This window comes from Tamandua tetradactyla, chromosome 11 (genome assembly GCF_023851605.1).
Source record: "Tamandua tetradactyla isolate mTamTet1 chromosome 11, mTamTet1.pri, whole genome shotgun sequence".
Lineage (NCBI taxonomy): Eukaryota > Metazoa > Chordata > Mammalia > Pilosa > Myrmecophagidae > Tamandua > Tamandua tetradactyla.
Genome location: NC_135337.1, coordinates 39,344,365 through 39,355,078, shown reverse-complemented (window position 1 = coordinate 39,355,078; position 10,714 = coordinate 39,344,365). Strand labels below are relative to the sequence as shown.

The window sequence follows — 10,714 nt, the reverse complement described above, 5'->3', positions numbered from 1 at the left end:
ACATGTGAAGATGTCTGGTCCTGGACTTTTCTTTTTTTGGAAGCTTTTGAATGACTGATTCAATTTCTTTACTTGTGATTGGTTTGTTGAGGTCATCTATTTCTTCTTGAGTCAAAGTTGGTTGTTCATGCCTTTCTAGGAACTTGTCCATTTCATCTACATTGTTGTATTTATTAGTGTAAAGTTGTTCATAGTATCCCGTTATTACCTCCTTTATTTCTGTGAGGTCAGTGGTTATGTCTCCTCTTCCATTTCTGATCCTATTTATTTGCGTCCTCTCTCTTCTTCTTTTTTCAGTCTTGCTAAGAGCCCATCAATCTTGTTGATTTTCTCATAGAACCAACTTCTGGTCTTCTTGATTTTCTCTATTGTTTTCATGTTCTCAATTTCATTTATTTGTGCTCTAATCTTTGTTATTTCTTTCCTTTTGCTTGCTTTGTGGTCAGTTTGCTGTTCTTTCTCCAGTTCTTCCAAGTGGAAAGTTAATTCCTGAATTTTTGCCTTTTCTTCTTTTCTGATATAGGCATTTAGGGCAATAAATTTCCCTCTTAGCACTGCCTTTGCTGCGTCCCATAGGTTTTGATATGTTGTGTTTTCATTTTCATTCGCCTCGAGATATTTACTAATTTCTCTTGTAATTTCTTCCTTGACCCACTGGTTGTTTAAGAGTGTGTTGTTGAGCCTCCACGTATTTGTGAATTTTCTGGCACTCTGCCTATTATTGATTTCCAACTTCATTCCTTTATGATCCGAGAAAGTGTTGTGTATGATTTCAATCTTTTTAAATTTGTTGAGACTTGCTTTGTGACCCAGCATATGGTCTATCTTTGAGAATGATCCATGGGCACTTGAGAAAAAGGTATATCCTGCTGTTGTGGGGTGTAATGTCCTATAAATGTCTGTTAAATCTAGCTCATTTATTGTAATATTCAAATTCTCTGTTTCTTTACTGATCCTCTGTCTAGATGTTCTGTCCATTGATGAGAGTGGCGAATTGAAGTCTCCAACTATTATGGTAGATGTGTCTATTTTCCTTTTCAGTAATTGCAGTGTGTTCCTCACCTATTTTGGGGCATTTTGATTCGGTGCGTAAATATTTATGATTTTTATGTCTTCTTGTTTAATTGTTCCTTTTATTAGTAGATAGTATCCTTCTTTGTCTCTTTTAACTGTTTTACATTTGAAGTCTAATTTGTTGGATATTAGTATAGCTACTCCTGCTCTTTTCTGGTTGTTATTTGCATGAAATATCTTTTCCCACTCTTTCACTTTCAACCTATGTTTATCTTTGGGTCTAAGATGTGTTTCCTGTAGACAGCATATAGAAGGATCCTGTTTTTTAATCCATTCTGCCAGTCTATGTCTTTTGATTGGGGAATTCAGTCCATTAACATTTAGTGCTATTACTGTTTGGGTAATACTTTCCTCTACCATTTTGCCTTTTGTATTATATATATCATATCTGACTTTACTTCTTTCTACACTCTTCTCCATACCTCTCTCTTCTGTCTTTTCGTATCTGACTCTAGTGCTCCCTTTAGTATATCTTGTAGAGCTGGTCTCTTGGTCACAAATTCTCTCAGTGACTTTTTGTCTGAAAATGTTTTAATTTCTCCCTCATTTTTGAAGGACAATTTTGCTCGATATAGAAGTCTTTGTTGGCAGTTTTTCTCTTTTAGTAATTTAAATATATCATCCCACTGTCTTCTAGCTTCCATGGTTTCTGTTGAGAAATCTACACATAGTCTTATTGGGTTTCCCTTGTATGTGATGGATTGTTTTTCTCTTGCTGCTTTCAAGATCCTCTCTTTCTCTTTGTCCTCTGACATTCTGTCTCGTAAGTGTCTGGGAGAATGCCTATTTGGGTCTATTCTCTTTGGGGTGCACTGCACTTCTTGGATCTGTAATTTTAGGTCTTTCATAAGAGTTGGGAAATTTTCAGTGATAATTTCTTCCATTAGTTTTTCTCCTCCTTTTCCCTTCTCTTCTCCTTCTGGGACACCCACAACACGTATATTTGTGCGCTTCATATTATCATTCAATTCCCTGAGCCCCTGCTCAAAATTTTCCATTCTTTTCCCTATAGTTTCTGTTTCTTTTTGGATTTCAGATGTTCCATCCTCCAGTTCACTAATTCTATCCTGTCTCTTTAAATCTACCATTGTAGGTTTCCATTGTTTTTTTCATCTCTTCTACTGTGTTTTTAAATCCCATAAGTTCTGTGATTTGTTTTTTCAGACTTTCCATTTCTTCTGTTTGTTGATCCCAAGCCTTCTTCATGTCCTCCCTCAATTTACTGATTTGGTTTTTGAAGAGGTTTTCCATTTCTGTTCGTATATTCAGAATTAGTTGTCTCAGCTCCTGTATCTCATTTGAGCTATTGGTTTGTTCCTTTGACTGGGCCATATCTTCAATTTTCCTGATGTGATTTGTTATTTTTTGCTGGCGTCTGGGCATTTGATCAGATTTCCCTGAGTGTGGGACCCAGCAGGTTGAAAGACTTTCCCTTGAAGTCTCTGGGCTCTGTTTTTCTTATTCTGCCCAGTAGGTGGTGCTTGTCTGTCTGCGGGTCCCACCAGCAAAAGATGTTGTGTCTCCTTTAACTTTGGAAGACTCTCGCTGCTGGATGTGGGGTGGAGACAGAGGAAAGGTTGTAGGTTGGTTTTAATGGCTTCAAATTGTGAAGTCCTGGGATCTGAATTCCTTGAGAGAGGGATTCCACCTGCGTTGCATTTCACCCCTCCCGTGGGGAAGGTTCTGGTGGTAGAGAGCCCTGAAAGCAGCCTGTTTCTGCGTTTGCGGCAGTTGTAACCTATGTAATCTCAGCGCTGAGCCCAGAGGTAACGAAGCCTCCGTAGAAACAACCGCAGAAGGCTGTGTTTCGCCCCCTTTCCTCTTTTTCAGTTAGCCCAATCGGCGACTTCTGCCTTGATCAATTTTACCTGAGCTGAGGGCCTATTTTTAGTAGTCAGAAGTTGTTCATTAATGCCACTATTTGTGTTAGGTTGGGCTCAGTCTCTACTACTGTTGGGGACTCTTTCCTTTCCCTCCGGGAAGTCGCCTGTGGGGGGAGGGTCGCCAGCCACTGCGGCTTGGGGAACCGCTGTTCCGAGGCTCCCAGCCGGCCCGGGAAGCCGTGTGTGTGGAAGGGGCTGTGGTCGCTGGCCACCGTAGCTTGGGGGACCGCTGTTCCGAGGCTCCCAGCTGGCCCGGGAAGCCGCATGTGGGGGAGGGTCGCCGGCCGCTGTGGCTTGGGGAACCGCCGATCCAAAGCTCCCAGCCGGCCTGGGAAGCCGCGTGTGGGAGAGCCGCTGTGGCTTGGGGAACCGCCGATCCAAGGTTCCCAGCCAGCCCGGGAAGCTGCGTGTGTGGAAGGGGCTCCGGCCGCCGGCCACTGCGGCTTGGGGAACCGCCGCTCCGAGGCTCCCAGCTGGCCCGGGAAGCTGCGCGTGGGGGAGGGGCGCCAGCCACCGCGGCTTGGGGAACCCGATCCAAAGCTCCCAGCAGGCCTGGGAAGGAGGGAGGGAGGGGCTCCGGCCGCCGTGGCCCGGAGAAGCGCACGCCTCTTGGGGACCTCACTGCAGCGGAGTCTCTTAGCCGGTCCAGCCGTTCCAGAATGGGGTACGCTGTGTGTCTGGTCTCTGTCGTGGCTCCGGGAGCTTTTCTGTACTCCAAATTTTCGATTTTATTCATATAATTTCATAACAGAAACCCACTGCTACTCAAGTTCAAATAGGATGCAGTGGACATGTTACTTTTGCCTTCTCAGTAATCACCTTTCCTTCTCTGCTTCTACCCTTCCTTTCTAACTTTTCCTCCCTTTGGGAAAACTCCTCTTTCGATCAGCTAGGGGATAGAATGGATCCAGTTTGTACAAAATCAAAGTCCTTCCCGGAAATTCTGCAGAGCTTGCTGTCATGCTGCTGGTCACTCTTTTGATGATATAAGCTGAAACTGTCAAAGGTTGTCATTTGTCATCCACCATCCTTACCTCACCGTGCACCCCACTCATGTCATCCCCAAAGAGAAAGCCTGCTTAGAAGATCAGAACACAAAACCAATCCTGGGTGGGGATGGGGTGGGGGTGGGGCATCAGTGCCAAGCATGGGTGATGGCAAGATAGTTTCTTTGGGTTTCTGGATCCAGTCATGCCTGGACCTTCCTGTAGATGAGCCAATAACTTCCCCTTCAAACTGACACTGGTTTGAGTTGGGTGTCTGTCACTTATACCTGAAGGACAGCTGGTTAATGAAGGAAAGGTACACAACATTAACTGAAAATAAACTTAAAGGCTTTTTAATGATACTTGCTTCTTTTTAAATGTAAGTTATGATAACTAAATAAAAGTAGACAAGGCATATTTATGAAAAACTTAGATTTCATCAAAATTTAGATGAAATTAGTATAACAAACAGTTCATGTCAAATCAACAAAATGTATAAAGGAAATTTTTAGCATTATAGTTATGTCTTTAATATTTAAAAACACACCATGAACCCTGAATCTCATCACTTGCTATAGGGAAATAATTGGCTCAACATTTTGGAATCTTAAATTTCTATCATAGTAACTCTTTTAATGTGTATTTATAATAGAAACAGGTGCAAGCTTTGTTTATTGTAATGTATGATTATTAATCCCATATGTAGTAATTAGAAATTATGAAAGGTCTATCTTCCCTTTGAAAGTATTGTTTAAAAAGTAAAGTAGGCCAGGTAGAGCTTTTTGCCTTTTAAAAAGTAACTCATGAACAAGGGTGGACCGGTGGTTCAGCGGTAGAATGCTCACCTTTCATGTAGGAGACCTGGATCCAATATCCGGACCATGAACCTCAAACCACCCCCCCAAAAAAAGTAACTCATGAACAAAGTGCAGGATGTTGAACTTTACATGGGTGAAAGAGTTTGATTATCATCAGTATTTGTCAAGACTCCAATAATGAAGAGGGCCTCTAAAACAGAAATTAATTGGGTCTTTAACACTATAAACTTCTTGGATTCCAGGTGAATTGTTCCAATTTCACCCCCTCCAAGCCTTTGACATGGGTAAACACCAAAACATCTGTTTTCTATAAGTCCTGTGGGAATAGATGTGCCTATTAATCAAATGAGCTGATTTAAGAGAACTCTGCTAGTTAAACTCTTTCCAAAGAATCATGTATCACTGAAAAGTTCTTAACAGAATTTTGAAACACAGAGAGGGCAAAGAAGCATTAGATCACGTAGTTTGTTTCCTCCTGGGCAGTGGAAAGTACAAGATAAATCCTTAGGTTTTTGTCCAGTTTTCAATTCAAATCCTAGAAGGGAAGGAACTCAACATTTTTTCTTGGAAATCAGACTACATCATAACAGAGTTCACTGTCAGGAAATTCCTCTCCACCCTGATATTCAGATCACATGTTCTTTTTGTGTACTTGATCCCACTTTTCCCAATAACAACTCTATGACACATCTGATTCAATTTCATTTTGTTTCTTGCTTGTTTAAATAGAAACAACTTTTACTTTTAGGTTAAATTTTAACCCCTTGAAACCGTATCTGGTTGTCTTTCTAATAATATTGTGAACAAAATAATTCTACACGTACTTTTTACCATGTCAGGAGAAGATTCCTAAAGTTGCTGTGGTATGTATATATATTTCTCAAATCACAAGGCCTTATTTTCAATGAATCACATTTCCACTAGTTCTTTTACACCAAGCATCTTTTTGGCATTGTTTTCTTCAGGATTTTCTTCTCCAACTTCTACCCACAGTTATATATAGTGCTGTTCTATATAGTCCTCCTAAGCTCATCTTTCCATTATCTCTTCATATTTCTAATCTTTCCAAGTTTCTTTAATTAAAGCCTTTGTTTTCTTCTTGGGCAAAAGTTCATGCCAATTGTAAACTAGAAATGAATTTCATTAATGTCCAATTTTATCACTGTATTTTTAATCATTATGTACAGAAATGCAACACATGTAATAATCTTTCACTCTTTTATAGTCACACTACAATTTCATAACTATAAATTTCAATAAAATTAGGAAACTTTAATTTTAATATGTGAGATCATAATGCATACAGAGCTGACATAAAGTATAAACTAAAGCATGTATATACATAAACACACATTTATACATTTCAATAACACAGAATTCCCAGTATTTCTTCTTAGTTATTTGTAGACATTTCAAAACACTAGAATAAAACTGATCATCACAACACCCCTCTGTGGTAAATGATGAGAGTGGAATGGAAAGAGGATGAAAGGCACAGAATCTTTAATAAGAAACAGCTCACTCTGAACAAATAACAGTCCAAATTTATTGGCACTGATTGTTCAAGCATCAATGTGGAACTGCTGGTTTTCTGAACTGACTATAAATACTAAACCTTTATATGACACTATCCTGAGAGATGCCCAAATATAAAAGACCCAAACGGTCATCTCAAGAGGGAAAGGTTACATATAAACTTCAAAGACAAGGTGAACAACTGGCCAGGAGAATCAGTCCTCCCGTGGCTAGATGGCGTATGCATGGCCTTCTGCTTAGTGAGGCTCCACTTAAAATGTGAGAATGTCAACTTTGTGGCTGACGCAGCTGATCTTGGGGTTTAGTCTCATACCAACCTAACAAATAAAAAAGTTCTCAGTCTATGGAATTAAGCACATTAAAAGTCTCGGCCTAATAAGCCTGCTGATGATCAGGGGCAAAAATGCATTTTAATATAAATTAGTCAATTCAAGAAGCTAGAAAATATATCATTGTCAAACAATATGTTTAGATGGTTTAATTATTTTTCAGACAAACAAAAAGTTCCAAATACTGATTGACAATACCCCAAACACCAAATAGCCAGTTAATATAGTTCTCTGCAATTATCTTGGAATTTTCACTTTCTTCCAGAAGTGCTCAATTTTCATTGCCAAGGTTCCTGGTAGATTCACTTTTCACTGAAAAAAATAAGTAAACACGCAATCAAGTTTCATACTGTTTCTGTGTCACCTCTTTTGTTTCCCCCTCTTCTCTTTTCCCTTCTGATATATACCAATAGCCCTGCTCACAGGGGCTTATGAGCCACGTCATGTTCCTAGGTAGCCGAGAGATACAATTCTGGCCAAAATAAATGGAGAAATGATGTCTGAAAGTGGCAACTTTATTCTGTGAGGTAACATCCCTTCTGGCTGTGGAAGACTTGGAATCATCACTTCACAGTGTGCTTATGATCCCGTATTTGCAGCACTGAATAGATCACTGTGATCATGCAGGCTGTCCAAGTATGATTGGAATACATTTTCCATGATTTCATTATTTTTTAATTTAAAATTGAGGGTCAGTATATACTGAGTGAATGTGGGCTGACACAAGACTGACTACTCACCATTTCTTTCCTTTCATAGGAAAGGAGAATCAGAGCAGACCTGGAGCTCCTCTAAAAGCTCCTGTCTTGCCTAAAGTGAGCAAGACTGAGTACAATTCACTCACTAAACTGTTAGTGGACAAAGGCGGTGGATTCTTTTGTCCTATGTGGTCAAATGATCAATTCCTGAGACATTGGGGTTTCAAAGAGAGCAAAATCTATATTGCTAGGTGTGAAGCAGGAAAGCAGATGGCCTATAGGCCCCCAAATCTGTCTCTTTGAACTGCAGTAATTCTGATAGTTTTATAGTATTAAAAGATGGGCAGGTTTTAGGATAATGAGCACAATGGCCCCAGATGATGTAATTAGAGGTGATTTAATTATTGGACATGAACAGTTTTATTATATGCTAAGTCTCAGAATGTATGTAAAAAAATGGACTTAATATGACGATGGATGTGATTTTTAGTATTATAATGAGGTGCAGGTGATAAAAGGTTAAAGTCTAAGCTACTGTGCATGTGAGGTGGCCCCATTTTGGTTAGATCCAGCTTTGGTTATCAAGATAACTTTGGACGAGGGGTGAGCTAGTTTTGTGCTGACTCAAGACCCTTCATTAATAAATGTTAGGGGCTGTTCTTTAGTAATCACAAGACTCAAAAGTTGAAAAACCATATAAAATGGGTACAAGTGAGGGTCAGTCACAAGGTTTTTACAATCACAAGAGCATAAGATAAAGGTTATACAGTCACTATCAGAGAGTAAAGCAGTTGAATTATAGTTTAAAGAGTTTAGGCATTTCCCCTTCTGTCAACACCAATATACCAGAAAACAAAAAGTAATACCTACACAATGATTCAGCAACCATAATCATCCCTTAAATTCTAATATCTTGGTTATAAAACTGATAGTTCCTTGCAGACAGAGACTGGATCTTTCCTCCCTATACCTATGCCCACAGTGTAGCATGGAGTAAGTGTCCAATAGATTTGCTGAATTCATATTACCGCAATTCACTCTCTTTTAGTGTTTTTTCCCTCTTATTTGCAAAATGGGAACCAGAATATCTGCTCTACTTATTTCATTATATTGTGAGGCTAAAAGGAAATAATATATATAAATACTTTTGGAAATTTGTTAACAAATTATTTTGCTTGAAGCTTATAACCATACATCTCCTTTGTGCAGACAGGAAAATAAAACTCAAAAGGAAAGTGAATGCTCAAGGGGCCACAGCTAGTAAAAGCTGATGCTAGAACTATACATCTGGAACTTTGTCTATTCCACCCGCCAATGGTACCTAGATTTCAGATTGTACCAGCAACCAAATTGATACTGAGTCCTTGCTATGAGCAAGGCACTGAAATAGGTTCCAACCAAGATATGGTCCCTGTTCTTGTGAAATGTTATAGCTCTAGCAGAGTCCTTCAACTGTCTCTATTATGCAACAAGTTAGTTGTTTACTCCTCTGGCTTCCTCAACACTTTATGCAAACTCTATTAAAACACAGATTACATTGCAAAGTCTACATGAGTGTTCTGGTGCCTGAGATCCATCTCCTCACCAAACACACACTGAAAGGGAAAGGAAGAAAAGAGGATTAAGGAGAGGAAACTGGATAAAAGGATTTAGTGGCCCAACAAGTGACTGATAAATGGATTGAACAGAAGTAGGTGCTATGCCAGATATTTTCACTAATTCAAATAATCTGACTCTTTCTCAAAAGGTGAGGCATTTTCTAACCTTGAGTTATATTAGGATGGTAGAGAAATATACGTTGCTGTGAAATTTTTTAAATTAATGGGGTTCTGACACAGCACTTTGCGGAATACTTTTCCATTTCCTTGCACACTAAGGTTGCTTAGTTTTCTCCATTTAATAGGGTTCCATTATTTTCTCCCCACCCCCTCAAAGCAAAATACAATATACTTTTATCAAATCATTTAAATTTAGTATTCTAACTTGGGCAAAGAAGGGCCAGTGCACGAAGTTACACCATTCTGAGCACCTCCCATAGGACTGATCCAATTAGTCAGCACTCTACTCCATTCTAGTGTCCTACTTTGACTGCTTAGCCTTTTATTTATTTATTTTTAACTTAATTGTATAGTATAACATATATGAATGCAAAAATAAAGAAATAAAAAAGCAATAGTTTTCAAAACACTCTTCAAAAAGTGGTTACAGGATGGATCCCAGAGTTTGTCATGGGCTACCATATGATCCTCTCATATTTTTCCTTCTAGCTGCTCCAGAATATAGGAGGTTAGGGAGCTTAAATACTTTATCATCACAATAAATTTCAAAGCACAGCACAACAATTAGTTGAAGAACATATTTCAGATATTGACATGGGTTACAATTTCACAATTCTAGGTTTTTACTTCCAACTGCTTTAAAATACTAGAGACTAAGAGATATCAATGATTCAGCATTCATATTCATTTGTTAAGTCCTATGTTCTATGTTTAATTCCACCATCACCTTTGATCTTTCTATACCTCTCTTTGGGGTTGTTGGGCTACAGCAATTTTAAATTTTTGCTATTGAAAGGGTCTGTCACTAATATGGGGTAGGAAGAGGGAACTATCTGATGTTCTGGAGAGGTTAGGCTAGGTTTCAGGACTTATCTGGACCAGGGACCCATCTGGAGGTTATAGGTTTCTAGAAAGCTACTCTTGTGCCTGGAACCCTTGTGGAATCTTATATATTGCCCGAGGTGTGCTTTAGGATTGGCTGGAATGGTCCTGGTTGGGGGCTGGCAGGTTATGACAGGTAGCAAGGTCTACACGAAGCTTGCATAAGAGCAACCTCCAGAGCAGCCTCTTGACTCTGAACTCTCTCTGGCACTGATACTTTATTAATTATACACTTCTCTCCCCCCTCTTGGTAAGGATGGAATTGTTGATCCCAAGGTGCCAGGTCTGGATGCATCCCTGGGAGTCTTTTCCCATGTCGTCAGGGAGACTTTCATCTCTGGATTTCATGTCCGATATAGGGGGAAGAGCAATGATTTCACTTAATACTTGATAAATTACATTTCTTTTCCCCCTTTTGGTCAGGATGGAATTGTTGATCCCAAGGTGCCAGGTCTGGATTCATCCCTGGGAGTCATCTCCCACGTCGCCAGGGAGACTTTCATCCTTGGATGTCATGTCCCACCATGCAGGGGGAGAGCAATGATTTCACTTATAGTGCTTAGAGAGACTGAGGCCACATCTAAGCAACAACAGAGGTACTCCAGAAATAAGTCTTAGGCATGTCTATAGGTAGTCTAAGCTTCTCCACTACCTACATAAGCTTCACAAGAGTAAGTCTCCTGATCGAGGGCATGGCCTATTGATATGGGTATCCATAAGGTTTGACACA

At 39.6% G+C, this 10,714-nt stretch overlaps 1 protein-coding gene across 1 annotated transcript in view; it reads right to left on the bottom strand.

The window, feature by feature from the left end:
* Window positions 1–5,965: 5,965 nt before the first annotated feature.
* ZNHIT6 (zinc finger HIT-type containing 6) overlaps window positions 5,966–10,714 on the bottom strand; it is a 69,485-nt gene continuing 64,736 nt past the window's right edge. The window contains exon 10 of the mRNA XM_077120410.1: window positions 5,966–6,938. Coding sequence (XP_076976525.1) covers window positions 6,898–6,938 — 41 coding nt within the window. The 3' untranslated portion in view covers window positions 5,966–6,897. The remainder of the gene's footprint in view (window positions 6,939–10,714) is intronic.